Source organism: Pezoporus flaviventris, unplaced genomic scaffold (genome assembly GCF_033815535.1).
Source record: "Pezoporus flaviventris isolate CSIRO_AGI_PZ_B2104156 unplaced genomic scaffold, CSIRO_AGI_Pfla_v1 ptg000009l, whole genome shotgun sequence".
Taxonomy (NCBI): Eukaryota; Metazoa; Chordata; class Aves; order Psittaciformes; family Psittacidae; genus Pezoporus; species Pezoporus flaviventris.
Window position 1 is genome coordinate 103,566 of NW_026892557.1, and position 23,769 is coordinate 127,334.

General features: G+C 55.4%; 3 protein-coding genes across 5 annotated transcripts; 1 reads left to right on the top strand and 2 right to left on the bottom strand.

The window, feature by feature from the left end:
• The first annotated feature begins 216 nt into the window (after window positions 1-216).
• YBX1 (Y-box binding protein 1) lies at window positions 217-10,152 on the top strand. Of its 3 annotated transcripts, none has more exons than XM_061450034.1 (8): window positions 217-566; window positions 993-1,056; window positions 4,661-4,694; window positions 6,767-6,856; window positions 7,025-7,327; window positions 7,885-7,967; window positions 8,063-8,340; window positions 9,778-10,152. In XM_061450034.1, exons 1-7 carry the CDS (start codon window positions 407-409, stop codon window positions 8,307-8,309), a joined length of 981 nt encoding a protein of 326 aa, XP_061306018.1. In that variant the 5' UTR covers window positions 217-406; the 3' UTR covers window positions 8,310-8,340; window positions 9,778-10,152. The 3 variants fall into 3 exon arrangements, with proteins under 3 accessions (XP_061306018.1, XP_061306017.1, XP_061306019.1); XM_061450033.1 differs by having other exon boundaries at window positions 219-566; window positions 9,773-10,152; XM_061450035.1 differs by having other exon boundaries at window positions 223-566; window positions 8,075-8,340; window positions 9,773-10,152.
• Window positions 10,153-12,293: 2,141 nt separating this feature from the next.
• Window positions 12,294-14,794, bottom strand: LOC133267605 (claudin-16-like). Its single transcript, XM_061450017.1, has 5 exons — window positions 14,491-14,794; window positions 14,269-14,397; window positions 13,509-13,673; window positions 13,201-13,392; window positions 12,294-12,715 (listed from the first exon to the last, which is right to left on the bottom strand). The coding sequence occupies exons 1-5, from the start codon at window positions 14,633-14,635 to the stop codon at window positions 12,624-12,626; spliced, it is 723 nt and encodes a 240-aa protein (XP_061306001.1). The 5' UTR covers window positions 14,636-14,794; the 3' UTR covers window positions 12,294-12,623.
• A 3,572-nt stretch (window positions 14,795-18,366) lies between these two features.
• On the bottom strand, window positions 18,367-22,854 carry CLDN19 (claudin 19). The gene is made up of 5 exons (XM_061450018.1): window positions 22,595-22,854; window positions 20,674-20,838; window positions 20,380-20,467; window positions 19,823-19,969; window positions 18,367-18,543 (listed from the first exon to the last, which is right to left on the bottom strand). The coding sequence occupies exons 1-5, from the start codon at window positions 22,818-22,820 to the stop codon at window positions 18,492-18,494; spliced, it is 678 nt and encodes a 225-aa protein (XP_061306002.1). The 5' UTR covers window positions 22,821-22,854; the 3' UTR covers window positions 18,367-18,491.
• Between the last annotated feature and the right edge of the window lie 915 nt (window positions 22,855-23,769).

Sequence of the window (23,769 nt, forward strand, 5' to 3'; positions counted from 1 at the left end):
GGTGGGGACTCCGGGTTGGCCGGTAAGAAAAGGGAGCCTGGCAGCGGCGGCCTCAGCAGCCAATGGGCGCGCGCTGCTGAGGAAAGGCAGGAGGCTCGGCCAATAGGCGTTGGGCGAGGGGCGGTAGCCGGGAGGGTGCGAGCCAATGGGTTCGCTCGGAGCTTAACTGGCATCCCGAGCGGCGAATGGCGTGTGGCGCGGGCGGGGCGCGCGGGGTGGCTAGCCGGTGCGGGCCGCCATTGTGGCCAGTTCGATCGGTCTCGGGAGCGGAGAGCGGAGCTCAGCGAGCCCGGAGCAGGGAGCAGCCCCCCCCCCCCCCCCACGGCCGGCCGCAGTCACCATCACACCGCGGGAGGCGGCGCTAACAGCCGGTCACCACCACCGTCCGCACCGAGCAGCCGCCGCCATGAGCAGCGAGGCCGAGACCCAGCCGCCCGCCGCCCCCGTCCCCGCGGCGGCCCCCCCCGCCGCCACCGCCGACTCCAAACCTAACGGCGGTACCGGGAACGGGGGCAGCGGCCTGGCCTCGGCGGCTCCTCCCGCCGGCGGGGACAAGAAGGTCATCGGTGAGGGGACGGGGACGGGGGGCGGTTGATGAGGGGGAGGAGGAGGAGGAGGAGGTGGGGGGGGGGGAAGCGGCGGCGCGAGCACAACCGCCCCCCCTTCCCTTCCCTTCCCTTCCCTCACACGCCGGGCCCGCCATCGCTGAGGGGCGGCGCGCGCGCGGCGGCGGGAGGAGGAGGAGGCGGCGGCGGCGGGGGCGCGCGCGCGCGCGGCCGTTGGGGCTCCCAACGCCTTCCTCCTCCTCCTCCTCCTCCTCCTCCCGCCGCGCGCGCCGCCGGGCCCCGCGTGCCGGCGGGGGGTGGGGGCGGGGAGGCCCAAGATGTCCGCCACGCGGGGCCTTTGTGCGCGCCGCCCCGCCACGTGCCGCCCTGACGCCGCCGCCTCTTCTTCTCCTCTTCCTCCCTTCTCCTCTTCCTCCCTTTCCCCAGCAACGAAGGTTTTGGGCACTGTCAAATGGTTCAACGTGAGGAACGGTTACGGCTTCATCAACAGGTGAGGGGGCGGCCCGCGGGGAGGGGAGGGAGGGAGCGGGCTCTGTCACTTCTCCGTGACACTGGGGCCTACCCCGGTGCCGGTGTTCCTGAGTGCTGCGGCCTCACGGGCTCGATGCGTTTATTGTGGTGGTCACGGTTATGGTGTTGAAGCGATGCCTTTTCACGGCGGTTTTCGAGGGGCTTGGTTTGGTCGGGTTTGGGTATTAAAGGCCGGCTGTTGGTGTTTGTGTAAGCTCCTGCGTGAGGTTCAGTCCATCAGTGTCAGAAAATAGGAGGTGAGTGCTTGGTGTAGTTAAAAGCCCGCTCTCCTGAGGAGACCCAGAGTGCATGGGGAGAGCAGCAAAATCCAGGTTGTTTTATGTCACAAGACCGGAGCCTTTTAAGGGGCTCTCAGGACACAAGTGCCCAGAAGGGTGTTTCTGTGACAGTAGTTGGTTTGAAAGCAAAACTGGGGCACTTAAGGAGTTGTATAAGTGCTTAAAACAGATATTGGTGAGGGTGTGCAGCAGTAGAGGAGTCCTGGAACTGCTCTGCAAGGCAGTTCGGGTACTGGGTAGCTCTGGAGGTCTCCCTGTGGCTTGTTCTGCAGAGGCCACATTCCAAGGAGCTCTTCCCCTTAACCATGTGGTGCTTCAGCCCCACAGTATCAGAATTTGACTGAAGGACTTGGGGAATTATAGAATCCCAGCCTGGTTTGTGTTGGAAGGGACCTTAAAGCTCACCCAGCTTCAACCCATGCCACGGGCAGGGACCCCTTCCACTAGAGCAGCTTGCTCCAAGCCCCTGTGTCCAACCCGGCCTTGAACACTGCCAGGGATGGGGCAGCCACAGCTTCTCTGGGCACCCTGTGCCAGCGCCTCAGCACCCTCACAGGGAAGAGCTTCTGCCTAAGAGCTCATCTCAGTCTCCCCTCTGGCAGGTTAAAGCCATTCCCCTTGGCCTGTCCCTACATCCCTTGTCCCAAGCCCCTCTCCAGGTTTCCTGCAGCCCCTTTAGGCACTGGAGCTGCTCTAAGGTTTCCCTAGAGTATGTAGTGGTGCTTTATATTTGGCCTTTTATTTAGGTTTGCTTCAGTACTGCCTTTTTGTAACTGTCTGTTACCTTATGACCCAGTCTTAACTGTCTGCCAAGCTCCTTAATGGGTTTCATGCCTGCAACACTCAGAACTCCACTCTCTGCCCAGTTTGCATTCTTCATGTAGCGTTTCCATGTTAAGTGTCCTGTAGTCATCAGTGCTTTAAGCTGCTTGGGCTGTTGTAAGCACGTGTAAAGTCACAGGCCGCAAACCCTCCCTCCAGGGAAGGCTTTTTTCCTGTTTCCCTCAGTAGTGGCACAGCTCAGTGATGTGAGTCAAGTGAGGAGGCAGCAGCAGGAGTGAAGACATCCGAGTGGCTTCCCCACTCATTCATTTGGCAGCTGTTTAATCCCTGAGGTTGCCATTTTTAATGAGAAACCCATCATGTTATCAAGAGATTAGAGCCACAGCCTGGGAACGGATCTGGAAGACATTTCCTCAACTCTGGAATCTCTCTGGCTTCTGTGAGGGGAGCTTTAGCTGAGCCTGCTTGCAGCTGAAATGAGCTTTGGAACTGAAGTTTAGCTTTGATGAAGGTGCACGTCAGTCTCAAGTATTTCCTGTGTTCTTTTCATGTTGCAAGTGTGGTTCTGTTCTGTTCTGTGTGTTTCTGAATCAAACTCAATAGGAGTTTGGATTCTGAGTGTCTGTCAGTTGTTTGTCACAGTTGTCAAAGTAACAAATGCCTTTGCAGGCCCTCTTGCCATGACTTGAGCTGTGTGTGGGGTCTGGCTTCTAGTTAGTGCTCTGCTGGACTTAAGGTGGTGTTTGCTTGACTTGTGCTGCTTTGATTCCTTTATTTTTATGGATTAGGAGGTTGCAGAGATAGCCATTTAGTGGAAGCATGAGCTGAATGGCTTTTTAGGCCTGGAGAATGGGGCTTCTTTTGTACCATCTCAAACTTGCTTTGAGAAAGTGATTATTGCATTTGCACCACCCAGGTGGCCCTGTGCTTGCTGTGTCTACATGGAAAAGTGCGTCAGGAAGCGTCTTGGGTGGTGCTGGGCTTGAAAACTGATCAGTGTGTTTTATCTGTGTGTACACCTTGAGCTCTGTCTGTGCAACTGAGTCATGTGTTGATCTAAACCTCCAGCTTTTCCAAAGATCTAAACCTGCTTTTCCAAAGGACTTTGGGAACAAGCATCCAGTGGGATTGCTCAAAATCACCCTTGGGAAAGTATGTAGGGTGTCCTCGTGTGCAGAGCACGACCACAAGAACTTACTACCACTTTTTAACCAAGTGAAGGAAGGTGTTCAGCACTCTATTGAAAGCCTGTTACTGGGCTCTTGGGAAGCTGTTGAGCTTTAGGGGCATCTGGTAAAAGACCTTGTGTTGTGAAGAGGAAAGTATTTAGGTTCAGGCTTTGCAAGAGCTTCTGGATGCTCTTTCATGATGATCAGACTGGCTCTGCTTTGTGCCCTTTTGGCTACCATTTTCCCAGTAACCTTTGAGGTTTGTAAGCATCTGGTCGATGAGGGGACAGAGTGACTTAATTCTGCTGGTGCTGTCTGACAGAACAGCCATAGCTTGGTCTGAGTTTTTGGAAGAGTCTTCCTGTTTTAAAGCTAACTGTGAGAAACACCTGGCTTCACCTTAAGGAAATACAACAAAATCCCTTCTTCTGTTCTCCATACCTGCAAGCTCTGCAGCTCTGAGCACAGCTCCACACAAGCCTGCTTTGCAGTGTCCTCAAGCAGTCATTGTAGGAAATAAAAGCTGCTCTGCTGTGGATTCAAACCCTTGCATTGACTGAAGATGCCAACACCACAGCAAGGTGCTGTTGTAGGGTGTGAGCCTGGTGCAGGGCTGTGGGTCTGTTAGGAGCCCTCACAGCGTGGAGGCTCTTTCTGCTGTAGCATTGAAGTGCAGAACAGAAACTCTCCTGACTTCAGTTGGTGCCGTGTTGTGTTTGTCCAGCCTCAGCATGGAAGTTGTGGGAGCTCTGTCATGCTCACGCTGAGGGATGCGTTTGGATCCTTGTAGGTAGAGACTTGAGCTGTTTTCTTGGAAAAGCCAAGCTCTTTCCTCTCTGCTCACCAGTGCAGCTTGGCTCACCCTGGAGCCTTCAGGGGTTGCTCCTTGAAGGAAGGGAATGTTGAGGTGGAGAGGCTGGAGCTCTGCCTCATCACACAAGGCTTGAGTGGTGATACAGCCTGTTTCAAAGGCTGCAGTAGGTGGTGTTCCGAAGGCTGCTCACTCTCAGGAGTTCTTCCTTCTTCAAACATGTCCATGAGAGGGGTGTGAAGGATAGAGGGGGTGTGCAAGAGAGAGGAAGAATGCTTCTACACGTGACTTACTGGACCTGTGTGTGTGCTCTGAACATACAACATGTATAGCTATGTTACAGTCTGTTTACTTCAAGCAGTAAGCTGGTAGGGAACTAGTTGAGAGCAGGTTGGAGGAGCAAGGCAGATGCTGAAAGCTAGGTGTCTTGAGAGATCCATGTTTTGTCCCCACCCCAAACAACTGAATTCTTAATTTACCGTGCATTTCCTACATGAATTTCAATTTCCTGTTGTCTTGCAGGAATGACACCAAGGAAGATGTGTTTGTCCATCAGGTAAGATCCTTGTTACCTCTGAAACTTGCTGTGTGTCCTCTGGGGGTAGGATTGAAGTTGTGAAGGAGCCTGTGTTTTCCAAGAGCTGTTACTTGAACGGAAACTGTTTCTTACTACTGGGTCACAAGCAGAGCCTGCTTGTCACCAGAGGCTGTGTATGTCCATGTACAGCTGTCACAGGAGGTGAGATAGGTGGGTTGAGCAGGCTGCTACCTTGTATGCTGTTGGCTTGGGGTAAGTTGCTTTGTGGAGGATTCAAATAGCTGTTAGGTAAGGATGTGGAAATAGATAAATGAAAAGCATGCAGCAAGGAGAGAAATTAGTTGTGCTGTGATCAAAATGAAGTGCCACTGAAGAAGTCGGGTTTGTTGTTTCTTCTAGGCAAAACTTGTGCATGATTTATTGCTCCAGGCTTTCAGTGGAAGCCTGGTGCATGCTTTAATAGATGTAACTTCCAGTGAGCTTGTAATCTCTGGAAGCTAGACCAGAGTGAGCACCACACCCATGGCTTATTCCATGCAGCAGGTTGATTTTAGCTTAGTCCTCTGAGTTGTAAGGCTGTGTGTAAGCACTGTGCTTTTCTACCCTTTCTCTCTTGGGCTCTCCTGTTGTGAAGCAGCCCGCAGGAGTGCCATGGGGAGTGTGGGTTATGGCTGGAGTCCATGGGTTGTTCTTTTGTTTCAAGTTAGGGATACATGGCCCCTGTTGTAAACACAAAGAGAGGGAAAAGGAACCCCGGAAAGCGTTTGACTCGAGTTTGGTTTTGCCAGCTCTCGGCTTCTTGCTTGGGCCACATCTAAATTACCTGTGATTAAAATGTAGAGGCATTTGTTTATGAAAGGTTATTCTGTAATGGGCAGTGGAGAAGGGCCAAGTGGCTGTGCTGTGTCTGTATGTTCTGAGGCAGGAATACACACCCCGAAGGAAAGCTGTCAGACCTCATTACTCAGTTTGCAAGTAGAGTAACCTGTAAATGACCTTGACTTACAAGTCAGCTCTCAGGACTTGTCATGTAGCTGCTGCCTGTGTTTCTGGAAGCATGGTTTGGCAGCGATGTGTGTCAGAATTTTCATTGCAAACCAGTTTCGGGGGTCTAATCTCAAACAGAATTGGCCTGTTTGTGCTTTTTCCCCATCTCCATCATGGGGCTGGGGTCTCATGAAGAGCTGTTGGACTCAGCTGCTGTTGGAATAAGGCTTTCCCTTAAAATCACTGCTTTATAGGCTGAGACCTGTGGGCATGTTTTGCCATGGATTTGATCCCATAGAGGGGGAAAAACCTCCTCAGATGGTGTTGCTGGTGATTTTTTGTGAAGTTGTTACACTCGTGTTACTGTTCAAAGTGTTTGATAAGCAGGATGTGGCTGAGCTGTGCACATCGAGCATTAACTCATCTGTCAGAAACTTAATCCACTGCTGAATAGCACAGAAAAGTCAGTGTTTTCTGGTACTGTCATTTCTCATGCAGGCACCGACACAAAGGCTTGTCTGGTGCTGACACCTTGGGAGGGCTAATCCTTGGTGCAGCATACACAGCAGGAGTAAACTTGTGATCGATTGGTAAATACTGTGGCTGAAGTGGTGGTATTGGAAGCCTTGGAGGAGGAAATCTCTTGAGTTCTGGCCATCGATGGCCGCTGCACGATGTGGTGGTGTGGGAGCTGGTGGGGACTGGGAGTCTGAGCGTGCAGCTGGAAGGGCGGATAGGTTTGTGTGTGTGCTTCAGAGGGATGTGTAGCTGCTCTGGGGCTTTTCATCTGAGCTCTGGTTAGGAATACTATGGCCGGTGTGTATGGGGGGCGAGGGTTTGTTTTCAGACTGCTTTTCCAGCTAGCAGACAGCGTGTTGACAGTTGTTTGCAGTGCATGGTAAAGCTGCTCCATGTTGCAGATAGGCCACAGCTGTAGTACTGCAGGTACATTTTATGGCTTCCTGGATTTTCACAGCAGCTCAACTGGTCTTTCTCCTAAGATACTAATACTCAAATTCCTTAATGTTAAAATAAAAGGGAGAGTACTAAGTAGTACCCTCATGCTGTGCTGTAAGTGTAATCGTGCAATGTTTTGTTGTTAGACTGCCATAAAGAAGAATAACCCCAGGAAGTACCTCCGCAGCGTAGGAGATGGAGAGACCGTGGAGTTTGATGTGGTTGAAGGAGAGAAGGTAAATGTGACTCTTGGGTGTTGGTGGGTGCGTGGAAAAGCTGGTGTGAGGTCCCTGGGGCTGAGCTGGTGCCTGATGGCTTTCCAGTGGGGTTATAAATCCTTACTGGGTGCTAAATGACACAGGGATTGATGTGCCTGTGCCCCTAACACCATCCCCGCTCTGCAGGGCGCGGAGGCAGCAAACGTTACCGGTCCTGGTGGAGTCCCAGTGCAAGGCAGCAAATACGCAGCAGACCGTAACCATTACAGACGATACCCACGTCGCAGGGGTCCTCCACGCAACTACCAGCAGAACTACCAGAACAGTGAGAGTGGGGAAAAGAACGAAGGAGCAGAGAACATACCAGAAGGTCAAGCCCAGCAACGCCGTCCCTATCGCAGGCGGCGGTACCCACCTTACTACATGCGTAGGCCCTACGGGCGTCGACCACAGTATTCCAACCCTCCCGTGCAGGGAGAGATGGTGGAGGTAACTGTGCTTGAGAGGGAGGCTACGCTGGGTGCTGGGCTGCTGCTTCTTGTTGTGCAGGGAATGGTTAGGGGGAGGTTTGGGAGCAAGATGAAGAGGTTGCAGCAGGTTTTGGATTGCAGCAGCCAATGAACTGAAGGTCCCGATGTCACAGTTTAAAAAGCAGTTTGGATTTGGGTTAACTTGCTATATGATTAACGTGAGGAGAACAACTTCTACGTCATATTGGGGCTGGGAGCTAGAGGATCTTAAGGTCCTTTCCCACCCAAACTGTTCTGTGATTTGTTCTATGTGTGCTGCTGTGCCCTAGGACCGCTGCCCACCTTATGTGCCTTGGGCTTAACTTGCCAGCCCTCTCACAGCCATAGAATCAAAAGGGCTGGAAAAGACCTTTAAGATCATCAAGCCCAACAGTTCCCCAGCACTGCTAAGGTCACCACTAACCCATGTCACCAAGGGTCTCATCTATATCTACCTCTTCCTCACAGCTTGACTAGTTGTAGCCTCAACACACTTTTGCAGGTGGCTAAGGTGGTTTGTTGCTGAATGTCTTCCAGGGTGCTGACAGCCAGGGTGCAGGAGAACAAGGCAGACCAGTCAGGCAGAACATGTACCGAGGTTATAGACCACGATTTCGCAGGTATGCTGCAGATCAACTTCTTCCCTTTTAACCCTCCCTTTTAGCAACAGAGACAGAACATGGCGATGGTCAGATGCTGCACTGTTAAAGCCTAGCTTGACTTTCAGGGGTCCTCCTCGTCAGAGACAGCCTAGAGAGGACGGGAACGAAGAAGATAAAGAGAACCAAGGGGACGAGACCCAAAGTCAGCAACCACCTCAACGTCGGTACCGCCGTAACTTCAACTACCGACGCAGACGCCCGGAGAACCCTAAACCACAAGATGGCAAAGAGACGAAGGCAGCCGAACCACCAGCTGAGAACACGTCCGCTCCCGAGGCCGAGCAGGGCGGGGCTGAGTAAACACCGGCTTTCCACCTCTACCATCATCCGGGTGCGTGTGCGTGCGGTGCCTCCGGAGCACCGCCGGCCCTCCCCTGCTCTTGGCGCTCGCGTGGTGCGACCCCATAGCTGCAGAGCTATGAGGTGGGGAGGCCTCGGTGAGCTGCTTTTAATGGGTGTTGCTGGAGTCACTGCCGTGGGATAGCTCCCGTTGGCTGTGCTCAGTAGGTGAGACTCGGAGCTGCTGTTGTCCGCCCAGAAATAGTCGCTGAGGTGGGGCTGGTGGAGTGGCAAAGCCGGGAGAGGTGGGGACAGGGGTTTACTCTGTCCTGTGGGTGCCTGAGCCCTCGTCACTCAGTCCCCAAGGTGAAGCAGATGGTGTTAAGTACTGTCAGCACTGGTGTGTAGGAAGCTGATGCAAAGTTCCCAAGGAAGTGCTGGAAAACCTGGCAGATTGGCCACTTTCCTGTGGAGAGTGCGGGGCACCTGTTTGAAGCGCTGTGGTACCGGTGGCTTTGCCACTGGGGAGGATGGCACGGATGTGAAAGGTGGATTTAGTTGTGAGGTAGATGGGTTATGATCCGACTCTTGCTCTGATGGTCTGAGCTGTCTTCTGGTGGGCAGCTCTGTTGATTTGGGAATGTTTTCGTTGCTTGGACTCTTTCTACTTTTTCTGGCACCTTCCTTGCCTGTTCTTCTCTCTTTCTCTGTATTTCCTCTCGCCAGTGTTCATATCCCACTCTGTTGTGTCTCACTCCTCACTTGTTGCCTCGGAGGGCTGGCAAACAGAACGGCACATCTGGGTTCTGGTGGGACCCCTCCTGTTAGTGGGATGAGCAGGGAGTGCAGGAGCTGGGCAGAGTTTGGTGCCAGCAGCCGCAGACCTCTCTGTGAGGGCTGAGGGGCTGGAGTGCTGATGGATTCACATAACGGGTTCAGGCCTTGCTGTGGTGTTCTCTGTGTGCTGGGCACGAGCCCTGGTTTGATCCTGGTGTCCATCTTCATGGTGAACGCGTTCTTCATGTCACAAGCTTCAGAGAAACGCCACAGGGACCTTTTGATTGCTCTGTCTATTGATAGTATTGGCTGGTTGTGGTTCCTGTGGTCTGGGCAGTGGCTTACCACGGCTGCCTCTGTTAAGTGTGGGTAGATCTGCTCGTCCATCACCTTCCCAAGATACTCCCTGTCCTCCTGCCTGAGCTCTGTGTGTGTGCAGAACCCAATGGGAGCAGCTCTGCCCTGGAGGGGATGGGTGTGATGGGGTTCCTCTTCCCTTTCTGGAGTCCTTTTGGGTTGGTTTTGTGTGGAAGGCACCTGGTTTGGTCCCTGGGGTGGGCTGGGGGCAGCAGGTGCAGCTGGGGAGGGTTTCTTGTGTGTGAGAGGGTGCTCAGTGAGGATTTGTGCTCCCAGGTCAGTCTTGGTGGACAGAGCATCCGTGTGACCCCTGGCACGGGTCTGATGGTCCTTTTCTTCCTCTTTTTCAGTTTAGTCATCAAAGAAAAGACTTAAGAAATGAAGAAGAAAAGAAAATGAAATTCCAGCAATAAGAAATGAACAAAAGAATTGGAACTGAAGACCTTAAGTGCTTGCTTTTTGCTGTTGACCAGATTACTCGAACTATCTGCATTGTCTATGCAGCATGGGGTTTTTATTATTTTTACCTAAAGAAGTCTCCTTTTGGAAACGATAAACACGTTTTTTAAAAGTCTGTTTTTTCTCAATATACCTTTAAAGGTTTTTAAATTGTTTCATATCTGGTCAAGTTGAGATTTTTAAGAACCTCATTTTTAATTTGTATGAAATATACACCTGATTTTTTCAAGTCAAACTGCAAGCATCTGTTAATAAAGGTCTTAAAGAATTACCTGGTGCACTTGGTCCTTTTAAAACCCTCGTTCCTGTGACAGGGTTTGAGTGTTCATAAAGGGTCTTGGGGATGGGAAAGGACTGCTTTAGTTCTTGAGCACACAGGCTGAGGGGTGAAACACAAAAATCATTGCAAATTAGTTGAGGTGCCGGGTGGGAAGGGGTTTGGTGTCAGCGCAGGGGTTCCAGCCCTGGTGCCTGCTCACACTGGGGGTGATGGAGCACAAAGCAGAGCTGTGCCTCGCTGTGGAACGCCTCTGGGGCTGCCCCACCAGTGCCAGAGCTGCTGCTTCTGGTCACTGCTGGCTCAGCCTTGCCCAGCCCCACGGCTCCTCAACACCAGCTGGAAGCTGCTGGTAAGAACATGAGGGCTGTGGAGGAGCTCCCGGGGCGGGGGGGGTGCCAAAGGGAGACCTTGGAGCAGCTCCAGTGCCTGAAGGGGCTGCAGGAAACCTGGAGAGGGGCTTGGGACAAGGGATGTAGGGACAGGCCAAGGGGAATGGCTTTAACCTGCCAGAGGGGAGACTGAGATGAGCTCTTAGGCAGAAGCTCTTCCCTGGGAGGGTGCTGAGGCGCTGGCCCAGGGTGCCCAGAGAAGCTGTGGCTGCCCCATCCCTGGCAGTGTTCAAGGCCAGGTTGGACACAGGGGCTTGGAGCAAGCTGCTCTAGTGGAAGGGGTCCCTGCCCGTGGCATGGGTTGGAGCTGGATGAGCTTTAAGGTCCCTTCAACCCAAACCAGGCTGGGATTCTGTGACTTAAAAACCTTCCGGCCCCCTTCTGCCTGCACCGTGCCCGTCCTTTGGACCAGACCCTGCCATTCCCAGCCAGCTCTCGGTCATGTTCTTCATCCCCATCACACAGCTTTAGTGACCACATCCTTTTCTCCAGGGCCCTGAGCTGTTGGATTGGAGGTACCAGTGTTGTGCAGCAAGCCCAGGCCACAGCAGCACTGCTGTGGGTCTCCTCTGCCCTCCTTCATTGCAGGGCCCTGGTCCAGCCGAGGGCTTGTTCTTGAAGTCACAAAGCTGCTTCCCTGCGGTGCCACAGCTTCTCTGTGCTAACCTCGAGGTGAGAGGTAGGGGAATAAGGACAAAATCAGCAACTGGGGGCTGGCTGGGGGGTGACTGGGGGCTCAGGCTTGATTTTGCAGTGTTTTGCAAGCGAGGGAGGGTTTACAGTTCATGTAGAAAACAGAATTCCCTTTCCGTGTGGCCATAAAACCCAACTTCGGTGGTAGAGCAGCTCCAATGAGCTTCAGCTTGACCCCCTGCAGCGTTCCCCCAGTGCCCAACCCCTTCCCCAACTGCTCTGGGCTCTTTGCCCTTCCCAGCTCTCAAACCCCTGAGCTCTGGGGTGTTTGCAGCAGCGCTGGTGCCTGCCTGACCAGGGCCACGTGGAGTCAGTGTTGCTCTGTGCAGAGCTGGCTTCCCACTGAATGCCTCCAGAGCACGGGCTGAGTTTTGGAGGGATGTGAAGAGCTCCATTGGCTTCCGTGTCCCAGAGGCATCCCCAGGGAACCCAGGGACATCTTTCCTTAAAGGAGCACGTTTCTGGGGTTTGTTTGCATGAAACCTGTCTGGAAGTGGGGAAACAACAGGAGCCTGGGATGGACCTGGGGGTGTTGGTCAATGAGAGGCTCCCCATGACCCGGCTTCAGTGAGTGCTTGAGCCCAGAACCCCCCCTGTGTTGCTGGGCTGCACCCCCAGAGCGTGAGCAGCAGCTCAGGGAGGGGATCCTGCCCCTCTGCTGTGCTCTGGGGAGACCCCCCCTGCAGCCCTGATCCAGCTCTGGGGCAGCAGCACAAGAGGGACGTGGAGCTGCTGGAGCGAGGCCAGAGGAGGCCATGGAGATGCTGCGAGGGCTGGAGCAGCTCTGCTCTGGAGCCAGGCTGAGAGAGCTGGGCTGGGGCAGCCTGGAGAAGAGAAGGCTCCTGAAGGGGAGACCTGAGAGCAGCTCCAGTGCCTGAAGGGGCTGCAGGAAAGCTGGAGAGGGGCTTGGGACAAGGGATGTAGGGACAGGCCAAGGGGAATGGCTTTAACCTGCCAGAGGGGAGACTGAGAATGAGCTCTTAGGCAGAAGCTCTTCCCTGTGAGGGTGCTGAGGCGCTGGCACAGGGTGCCCAGAGAAGCTGTGGCTGCCCCATCTGTGGCAGTGTTCAAGGCCAGGTTGGACACAGGGGCTTGGAGCAAGCTGCTCTGGTGGAAGGGGTCCCTGCCTGTGGCAGGGGTTGGAGCTGGATGGGCTTTAAGGTCCCTTCAACCCAAACCAGGCTGGGACTCTATGGAAAACAGCCTCCTCTGTGGGCGACTTCTGCAGCTGCTGATGCTGTAGCTCGCACAACTCCTGCAGTTGGAGCCTTAACCCAGTTGCAGACATGTCCCAGTATAGAAGATGGTGCTTTAATGTGGTCAGGTTGGAGGGGGAGAGCATCCCCCAGTGGTGCTGGGAGCAGGAGGTGCTGCTGCCCATCACACACGGGAGTCCATGGCGTACATCTTGCTGGTGGCCGTTCGGACCCGGGGCTGGGGAGTCCTCTGGGGTTGCTGGGGGCTGCTGGGATCTACTGGGAGAGACGTGGGGTTGTGGCATGGTTGGCAATAGCAGGGACCCTGGGGTGCTGCAGTGTTGGGGACATGGCAAGAGAGGGACCAAGCGTGAGGGCTGGAGGTAACATCTGGTGAGGCATCACCTGCCCCATGTCTGTGATGGTGATGCCAGGTTTCCACTGGCCACATCCATGTGGCCACCAGCGCAAGGCTTTGACTGGGCACAGTGATGCGGCTGCAGCACAGCCACTGCTTTGGGTAGGCACCAGTGCACCTTCCCCAGGACCTTGAGGTCCCAGTGATGTGGAAGGAGCATTTCTGCACCTCTGTACCCTTACGGGACCCAGCTGGGGTCCTTGGCATGACCCAGCCAGGGCGCACGGGCTGGACCAAAGGGGTTCCCCTTGGTTTGGCTGCACCCCTGAGCTGGTCCTTCACCCGTGGGCAGAGCAGGAGGCTACGGGATGGGGTGGGATGGGATGGAATGGGGCAGACTGACCTGTGCAGGCACAGAGGCAGCAGGCCAGCAGCACCGATGCCACGAGGCAGCCCATGGAGCCAGCCATGCCCAGCCAGCACGACCACCCGAAGTCGTAGTGGACTCCCAGGAACACGTTGTGTGACACCAGCATGGCCCTCTCCACGTAGACATCCACCGCGTACCACACGGAGCCTACCAGCCCCAGGATGCCTGAGAGGAAGGGGGCTGCTTGAGAACCCCCTCGTGCTCCCCAAGACCCCTCTGAAGGGGTGCCCATGGGACACGAGGTCCATTTGCCCCCCACCCCGAGCGCTCCAGCCACGCACTCCCAACGCCGAGGATGCCGCCGGCCCCGTAGCGCATCTTCAGTTTGACACCGGGATCTTCCTTGAGGAACTTGATGCAGTCCAGCCCGAGGAGCAGCATGGCCAAAGCCAGGCCAGCCAGGAGGTCTGCTGTGATCAGCAGGGTCCGTGTCACCACGATCTTCACTGGGTAAGCAAGGGGAAAAACAGGGGAGACTGTGGGATGGTCACAGGGACTGGTGTCCCCGCTCCAGGTTGCTCCCCGTGTCCCTGCTAGACCCAGCTCTGCATGGCCGTGTCCATAGGAGATACCTACAGTGGGACTCACCAACCCCATGCCTGCCATTGCCATAGGCAAGGAGCTCACCAGCAACCCTGCAACAGGACTTAGTGAGCTCATTATTAGACCAGCTCAAGAGCCCAAGTAACTTAAGGTGCACCAATCTGCACCGGGATGCGGCCTCGAGGCCGCCTTGCATAGGCTTGGGCAGGGGATGCTGCTGCCCAGACTGGTTTTACCCCCCAGGTTGATGTTTAAAACACCAAATGTGAACGGAGGGGTGAAAAGTAGGAGAGGTGGCCTGGGTGACACCACGGCTGTGAGCAAGGGGACTTCTGCCTGCAAAGCACTGCTGCTGGAGCAGGAGGCCAGGAGAAGCCCTGGTCCTGCATCACCGACTGGTGGAGGTGAGCCCTTTGCAATGAGGATCATCTTGAAGAGGGAAGAGGGGAAACTCTTAGCTCTGAACTTGAAGGAAGGCCTCCAGGCCGTGGCACTTACCCGGATGGTCAGCCAGGATGGAGTCATACTGGTCACAGGTCCTGACCCCGTCCTGCATGTTGGTGACACACTCCCTCCAGAGCCCCCGGCATTTGTGGCTCACCTGGAAGCAGGAGAAAGTCACAAAGCCCCATGGAAAAAACAATGGGTTTATCCCACCTTGTCCCCTTTCCAAGCCTGGGGAGACGTGGGGATGTCACCCATGGGTGTCAAGGCACCCAGGTGCTACCCATAGAGCGGTTGCTCTGCTCACCTCCAAGCTGTCGTCAGCGTTCACCATCCAGCAGTCAGTGCACGTGGCCAGGAGCAGGAAGAGGGTTGAGAGAAGAGCAAGACCGAACGCTGTCACCTGCAGGGCTGCGCTCATGGGGTCACCTGCAAGGGCACAGGGACGTCCATCACCGCTGCTCCGGCCGCTTCCCAGGTCCGCCAAGAGCAAAGGGCCACCTAGGGCAGGGTGTCCTCTGGATCCCTAGGAGTTAGCTGGGCCCCGTCTCGTGGTCCTCAGTGCTGCCAAGATGCTCTGATGCCCTTAATGAGGCCGGGCCCCCAGGTTTCATGGAGACAAGGCCTGCAGGGATGCATTAACTTTGCACTGGAGGTGTACCCGCATTGGGTTGCTCTCTAGATGTCCTCTCTTCTGCAAAGACCATCTGAAGTTGCCAGCCATTAGTACTTGCCCTTTTGGAATTGAGTGCTGCTGGAAGCCCTTGTCCAGCAGCTACTGTGGTCATAACCTGGGGTCTGAGCATGAGTATCCTGAAGTCCCCTTGGTGCCTCCATCCCTGCAGCCATGGGATTTGGTGGGCATATCACCTGCCTTGCCTTGCTTGTCTTTTGTATTTGTAAGGGAAGGGAAGGCAAAGGAGTGAAAGGAAGGGAAGGAAATGGGGAGGGAAGGGAAGGCAAGGGAGGGAAGGGGAAGGAAAGGAAGGGAAGGAAAGGGAAGGGAAGGCAAAAGAGTGAAAGGAAGGGGAGGGAAGGCAAGGGAGGGAAGGGAGGGGAAAGGAAGGGAAGGAAAGGGAAGGGAAAGCAAAAGAGTGAAAGGAAGGGGAGGGAAGACAAAGGAGAGAAGGGAAGGGAATGGAAACGAAGATAAGGGGAGGGAAGGGAATGGAAAGGAAGGGAAGGGGAGGGAAGGGAAGGCAAAGGAGGGAAGGGAAATGAAGGAAAGGGAAGGGAAGGCAAAGGAGGGAAGGGAAAAGAAGGGAAGGGAAGGCAAAGGAGGGAAGGGAAGGGAAATGGAAGGGAAGGGGAGGGAAGGGGAGGGGAGGGAAAGGATAAGAAAGGAAAGGGAAAGGAAAAACAAGGAAAAACTAGGAAAGAAAAAACAAGGGAAGGAAGAAGGAAAGAAAGAAGGAAGAAAAGACAGAGACAGGAAAAGAAATAGAGTTCTCACTAAGAGGGGGCTTGAGGGGGGAGCGTTATCTTCACCACGGGCTCATCCTTGCTGGGGTGGGATCAATGGTGAGAGCTCCCTGTTGCCAAGGGCTGGGGCTGTGTCTTGGAGGCTTTCCAGTGCTGATGGGGTTCGATCCTGACCCAGGACGGAGCAGGGCAATGCAGCCCCTGGCCGAGGCGGTGCTGGGCTATTTAAGGTGTTTCCATGGCTGTGAGCTCCACGGATAGCACAGCGATAGGTTGGCAACGGAACCTCCCCAAGGAACACCACGTGGGGAAAACTGGGAACCTGCTGGGAGCATTCCCCAAGGGGGGGGACTCTGTGAATATCCCCACTTCTTTAATGAGACCTTTCAGTTCCTGCCTGGGGGGAGCAGGATGTGTTGGGACCCCAGGGAATGTCAGAGGGGTGGCCCTAAAATCAAATTGCTTCCTCTCCCTTTCTTGCCCCCTCCGAGCATCCTTGGGCTCAGCCATGCCCAGGCATCGCTGCACCCTCATCCCCTGGAGCCATGGCAAACGCACCCCCGTGGCCCCGTTTCATGGGTTCTATTGAAGAGATGCACTTGGGTTCTTAGGTTCGGGTTGTTTTCCCTCTGGATAATCCCCTGCAGCACCCGGGCTGCGGGGCTTTGGCAGCGCACCGGGCTCTTGGCAAAGTGTGTGATGCTGGGTTATCCTGTTTTGCCGGGATTTTGGCACACGGCAGGTCCAACGCTTCAGCACGCAGCGATGAATTAGTGCTGAAAGCATCCGGGAGGGTTTGTGCTCCTTCATTTGCCACCAGTTACTCAAGAACTCGCAGGACTTGGACATCCAAGGCATGATCCCAAGCAACAGGACCCAGCAGCGGCGTGTCCCGGTGACACCTATGGAATAGGTTTATTCTCCTTGTCTGCCCATCTCAACAGTCAGTTTAGTGCAGCTCAAACGAATCTGAGCTCTCCATTCACAGCTGAAACCTTTTCTTTTGGGGGGGGGGGTGTGTTTGAAAAGATTCAGGGAGAGGGGCAGATCCATTGAATAATGAAGATCATTTCCCTGGTTAACGAAGGTGAAAATCAGAGTCCCCACAGGGAGACCCGAATCTTTGTGTTTTCACCCCAAAAATGAAGGAAGAAAGATGTTTTCTTTGATGGGACCGTCTCACGGAGGTGGAGAGGACCCTGCAGATGCCATCGGGGCAGGGCAGGGGGTAAAAATGAGTAAAAAGAGAGAAAACTTCATAAAAGCACCATTGAATTAAACCAGCCGTGGCTCCGAGGTGTGAGAAAGGCCCCTGTGTGTGCAAGCAGGATGCAGGGCAGTGCTGCCACAGAGACATCAATACAACAGGCACCGAGATGGATTTGTGCATGGTTTTAATGCATTTAATCACTTGTGAAGAAACAAGGTGATTTGGGGTTTTCCCCACACTGTTATTTACATGGAATTTCAGTGCTGTGGTGACGTTTGCCATGATTTTGTCTTTGGGATGCGGTGTTTTCCCTCATTTAGTGGGAATTTCCCCTATTAGTGTTATTTCGCAGGGGTTTGGATGCACGCAAGAGGGATGAGCAGGCACCTAAACGTTACCCATCGCGCTGGTCCTATTAAATAGGAGCGTACCGAGGGGTGGAAAACTGTTGTCGCCTGATGCGATGCGGAGGGAGGCAGAGCCCACTTCCCGCAGCGAGCCCAGCGGCCTGTTCCCATTGTCCATCCCGCTTCGCCCTGTGCAGACACACGAGGGATTGTCCAGAGGACAGTGGGGGCCTTTATACCCCCGAGCACATTATCACAGCTCAGCTATTCCCCCCTCCCTCCCCGCTCTTCTGTGCTTGAGCCCGAGCATCCCTCCCTAAGGAGAACCTCGGGTGACCCGGGGAGATGTCACGGGAGGCACCGACCACCCCAAATTCCTGCTCTCTTGAGGTGGGACGGGCTGTATATGTGGACTATGCATCGTGGGCAGGATGAGGATGCTGGCACAAGGCAGCGGCTGTGCCGGAGCCCCATTGGGAAGCGTTGTCCCTCGAGCGTCGCCGAGCGGGATCCTGCCTCTCCATGGGGAAAGCAAGAATCAGCTCAAACGAGCAAAATGCTCCATTAGGCACAAGCCAGCTCTGGATCCATGGAAAACGGGAGACAGGAAGGGAGAGCCCAGCTCTGAGGGTCCATCAGAGGAGGATGCTTGGTGGCTTTCAGCCTTGGGAAGAGCCCCGCAGAGGGACCAAGCGCAAGGTATTGGGATTGCCATGGGTTTAGCCTTAAATTAAGCCCTTTTAAAGGCCAAATTCCCTCCTTTTGAGAGCAACACATGGCAAAAGACCCGAAGTATTTAACCAGCACCTGCCCAGGAGGGAAACCAACGTTCATGGCCCTGCCTGGGCAGTGCTGCAGAAGCTGCTTCCACCCAGCAACGGGGTCACTTGTGAGAGACAGGCCCAGATTTGGAAGGGGAAAGAACAAAGAGATGGTTTGAGACCGATGCCCATGATTGGAAATATTTTAATACCAGAGTCACCAGTTTTAGTACAAACAATCAGCAAAAAAAAATGCATTTAAAAACCCCAACCGGTCCCATTCCCACAGCCATGCATCCCATTGGAAACTTAATGGGATTTTGGATTCAAAGAATAAACCCATTCTTCTACACCACGCTGTTTTCTTGGTATAAAAACGCCTTTTTTGATAGATTTGGGGTGTGTGTGTGTGTGTGTGTTTCAAAGCACGAGGGTTCGTTTTCAATCCTCACTGCAGTAGCTTTTGGGGGTGTATTTTTGGAGGGGAACCCCATAAGTTGGGTTCAGCCAACCAAGCACCTGATGGGTGAAGACAGACTATAAGCACTGCTCTCCCCTGATGGGTGAAGAAGGCATTTTTACAGGGGGTCTGCGATTTAAAAGAGAAAGAGGGTGGTTAGTCCCATGTGAGAGAGAGAAATCACCCTCCCCATCCATGGGTAAAAGTAGCATCACCTCCCCTCCAGCATGGACCACGACCCCAAGCAGTGCATGGGCATAAAACAGAGGGAGCTCCAATAAAATACAGTAAAATGGGATAAAACAAAATGGAATAAAATAGAACAAACCCCACCCCCTAAAACAGAGCAAACCAAACGAAACCGTAGAATAAACCGCCATAAAACAGAGCAAACCGACCCGAATCAAATCAAACCCAACCAATCAGCTGCTTCATCTAATTGGGGTTAAAAAATAAAGTCGCCATTAAAAAACCCAACCGATAATCAGGTTCTTTGGATCCCTTCCACTGCTTTCCCTGCAGGTTAGCTGGCACAGCACAAGCAGCACATGGAGGGATGGAGGCACCGGGGGGGGGGGAGAGGATTGAGGGGTGGAAGCGGAGCCCCCCTTTTTGCCTGCTTTAATTTGCCTGACGTCGTTTGTTCTTCTACTTAACAAGGCCACATACTTGTGCCTGGTGAGCAGTAAGGGGCAGGGCAGGTTTTAGCTGGCAGAGCACCAGCACCCGGGCTCCAGTCAAGTATTAATAATCAGTACAAGAAATGCTGGTTTCGGGGAGCAGTGAGGGAGGGCAACGCTTTGCACCCCGAAAGCATCCCTCTGCTGGGCGCGTGGGATGCTCGAGCCTCAGGTTGAGCTCATCTGGTGGGCTTGGACAGCAGCTTCATCCCAGGAAAACCAAGCTCTTTGTTCGCTCCTGAAAATGGGATGCAGGGGGAGGGGGGTGGTGGTGGTGGTGTTGGGGGGTCATGGCATCACCCCTGCAGCATCGGCATCGCTGCTGCATCCATGTGACACATGGAAATGGTCCTGTCCCCCCCCCAGGTTGCTGGGGGTGACAGCCATTGGATGGAGCCTGTGCCCTAAAAATCCCTATTTGAGGGCATGGAGCTGCAAATGGTTGAAGAGAAGTGGCTGCCCCATCCCTGGCAGTGCTCAAGGCCACGTTGGACACAGGGGCTTGGAGCAAGCTGCTCTAGTGGAAGGGGTCCCTGCCCGTGGCAGGGGTTGGGAATGGATGAGCTTTAGGGCCCCATGAACCCAAACCAGGCTGGGATCCTAGGAAAGGTGCTGAAACCTGGAAGATGAGGAGGAGGAAAGGTCTCCTGGAGCATCCAGGGACCAGCGGGGTGGGAGCGCCGGGGTCTCGCCTGGCTTTGGGAGGCAGGGTGAGGGATCAGACGTACTCCCGCGCTGTGGAAGGCTGGGACTGCCGGTAGCTGCGCTGTCCTCGCCGCTCCTTGGGGGGGCAGGAGCAGCACAGGAGGGAGCCCCCCAGCATCATGAGGCCGGTGGCTCCCCAGCCGATGAACAGAGCTGAGCCGAACTCGTACCTGCAGCAAGAGAGAAGCGGGGGGAGCGTGGCAGAGATGCAGGTGATGGGCACAAGGATGCTCAGAGCCCTGACAGGTCTATGGGCGACGTCAAGGAGGATGTTGGGTCTTCTTCTCTGTGGCCATCCCCATCCTTTCACGTCGGATGGATCCAGATGTGAGTTTCCCCATGCTTTAATCCTGCCTTGGGCTGAAACTCCTCTTGCTCTGTCCCTGCACTAAGTCAGTGGTGGTACCAACCAAAGCTTTAGTACTGGGGACACCTCCTGCACCATGGCAGCTGTGGGGTGCCATAGGTCCCACCCCGGGTGGCGCATCTGCCTATAACCAGATGGCACAGGAAGATCCTATGGGAAGTGCAGGGGTAAGATGGGATTCAGACAAAGAGCATCCCCCAGCTGGGCTCTCACCTGGCGTTGATGGGGACGCTGCTCTCTCTAAAGAACTCATAAGTCACCCGCGTTGCGTACAAGGACACGGCAGCCAACGTGCACAGACCTGGATATAGGATCATGGAATGGTTTGGGTCAGAAAAGACCATTAAAGGTCTCCTAATCCAACCCCCCCTGCAGTGAGCAGGGACAACTTCAACCTCGAACATCAACACCCAGCCCATCACCAAACCTCTCCCCCATCAAACAGCTTCTAAAAGGCCTTTGAGGTGCTCAGCATCAGAGAGGTGCCAGGGCTTGGAGCCGCCTTACCCGCGAGGATGAAGAGGACACCTCCAGTGACAGCGATGCGGCTCTTGGTTACGGGGTCCTCCTCACCAACCTTGGTGCATTTCATGCCCACCACGCTCACGATGATGCCGAAGAAGCCCAGGAGGAGAGAAATCACCATGAGAGCGCGGGAGGTCTGGATGTGAACTGCAAGGGGCGGGAGGGGAAGCCCTTCACCGGGTGCTTTCGGCCCCAGCCGGTCTCCAAAGCAAGGTCACCTCGTCCCACGCTGGGGATGAACCTGTCCTTAACCCTGCCCTCGCTGCGTGGCTCCAGTGTCACCCCTTCCCCAGCCCAGGGCACCGCTCCCAGTGCTGCTCCCGACCTTCCTCCTGCCACACTCATCCTCGCCAGAGCCACCCTGTGTGCGCTGTGGGTCCCCACATGTGATGCCCACCCTGGAGCTCAAACCCATATGGGCTGGGGGAGTCTCAGGCACACAAAGGGGCTCAAAGCCATAGGGACAAGAGGGCTCAGACCCACGGGGTGGAGGTGGGGAGCCTGGACCCACATTGTGGCACAGGTGAGAGGAGGAGTAAAGGGGGGTCAGAGCCTTTTGAGAGGGGCTGAGGGGCGTTTAGGGGGGCTCAGAGCCATGGGAAGGGTTGTACAAGGGCTCAGAACACTGGAGGGGTCAGGAGAGCCTCATGGAGAGGCCTCAAAAGTAGAGGGGGCATGGACCCATTGAGGGGTGTCAAAACCGTAGAGGGGTTCAGACCCATGGAAGGGGGGATGTCAAATCCATAGAGGGTTTCAGACCCATGGAAGGGGGGGATGTCAAACCCATAGAGGGTTTCAGACCCATGGAAGGGGGGGATGTCAAACCCATAGAGGGTTTCAGACCCATGGAAGGGGGGATGTCAAACCCATAGAGGGTTTCAGACCCATGGAAGGGGGGATGTCAAACCCATAGAGGGGTTCAGACTCATGGAAGGGGGGATGTCAAACCCATAGAGGGGTTCAGACCCATGGAAGGGGGGATGTCAAACCCATAGAGGGTTTCAGACCCATGGAAGGGGGGATGTCAAACCCATAGAGGGTTTCAGACCCATGGAAGGGGGGATGTCAAACCCATAGAGGGGTTCAGACTCATGGAAGGGGGGATGTCAAACCCATAGAGGGTTTCAGACCCATGGAAGGGGGGATGTCAAAACCATAGAGTGGTTTCAAACCCATGGGAGGGACAGTTCAAATTCATAGTGGGGCTCAGACCCTTTTGGGGGGGGTCAAACCCAAACAGGGGTTCAGACCTATATATGTGGGGGGTGTTAAACCCATATAGGGGCTCAAACTCATGGAAGGGGGGTGGTCAAACTCCCAGAGGGATGGTCAAACCTAAGGCAGGGTTCAGGCTTATATATGGGGGTGTCAAACCCATCCAGGGGCTCAAACCCATATTGGGGATGCTCAGACTCATGGGGGGGGGGGGTCCAACCCAAAGAGGGATTTAGACCTATATGGGATTTGGAGTGTGTCAACCTCATAGAGGAGCCCAAACCCACACTGGGGGCAGGGTGTTAAACCCATGGGATGCTCAGACTCACAGAGGGGGCGTCCAACCCAAAGACAGCTTCGGACCCATTGGGGGGGGGAGTAACAAACCCATCTGGGGCTCAAACCCATACTTGGGGATGCTCAGACTCACGGGGGGGGGGGGGGGGGGTTCCAACCCAAAGAGGGATTTAGACCTATATGGGATTTGGAGTGTGTCAACCTCATAGAGGAGCCCAAACCCTCACTGGGGGCAGGTGTTAAACCCATCCAGGGGCTCAAACCTATATTGGGGATGCTCAAACTCACATGGGGGGGGTCCAACCCAAAGAGAGCTTCGGACCTATGGGGGTATCGAACCCATGTTGGGGCTCAAGGGCAGCTCATCCCCATCCTCCCGGCCCGTACGCACCGTCGAGGGAGAGCAGCGAGTCGTGCAGGCGGCACTGGACCTGCCCGGTGCTCTGCGCGGCGCAGCTCATCCAGAGCCCCTCGTGCAGCCCCACGGCCGTGATGATGGCGTCCCCGGCGTACGAGCTCTGCCTCCACTGCGGCAGCACCGCGGCCGCCAGCGCCGATACCCACCCGGCCAGCGCCAGCAGGTACCCGGCCAGCTCCCGAGCCCCGCCGCCGCCCATCGCCGTCGCGTCGAGCCCGACCCGCAGCGCTCCGGCACCGGCGCAGCGAGCACGCCCCCTGGCACCGACGACATGGACGGGGCGGGGAGGGGGGGGGGGGGTGATAAAGGGGAGGAGGGGGCTGGGGCGGGGGTGATGGGTCCTATGGGGTGGACATTTGGGGCTTGGGGAGGGGAGGGGGGGGAGATTTGGGGGTTGAGGAAGTGATTTCGGGCTTGTGGGGGGGGGAAGGGAATTTGGGTGCTGGGGGCGGGGGGGGAAGAGCAGAGGCCTGGGGGGAGGAAATTTGGGTCACAAGGACAGGGTTTGGGGCTTGGTGGGGGGAAATTTGAGTTCTGGGAGGGGGGATTTGGGTCCTGGGGGACATTTGGGGACATGGGGGGGGGGGGGAAGGGGGGATTTGGGTAGCAGAAGAATGGGATGGTGGGGGGGGAGGATTTAGGGCCTGGAGAAGGGAGATTTGGTGACACGGGGGGGTGGTGATTTGGGGCTTGAGGGGATTTGGGTACTGGGGGGGAAGATGAGATCTGGGGGAGAATTGGGCCTTGGGGAGGAGAGTTGGGGGGGGAACCCCCAAAGAGCAGTGGAGATGGGAAAATGGGGGTCCCCCCAGGGAGCCCCCACCCATGCCCCCTGCACCCTGCCCTGGGCCCAGATCCCCCTTCCAACCCTGGGGGTGGCTCCAGGAATTTGGCTTGGGAGCAGGGAATGGGGTCACGCCCCCCCCCCCCCCCACCTCCCCATTGCCAGCCCTGACCCTCGCCTCTCCACAGGGGGATCTGGCACCGCCACCGCAGCACCAACAACAGCGGCCATTGATGGGGGGGGGACACGGGGTGGATGTGGGGGGGACATGGGGTGGATGTGGGGGGGACATGGGGTGGATGTGGGGCACACACACGTGTCCCCACCCCAGTGACACCGAGCCGGTGGCAGCCCCAGGACCTGG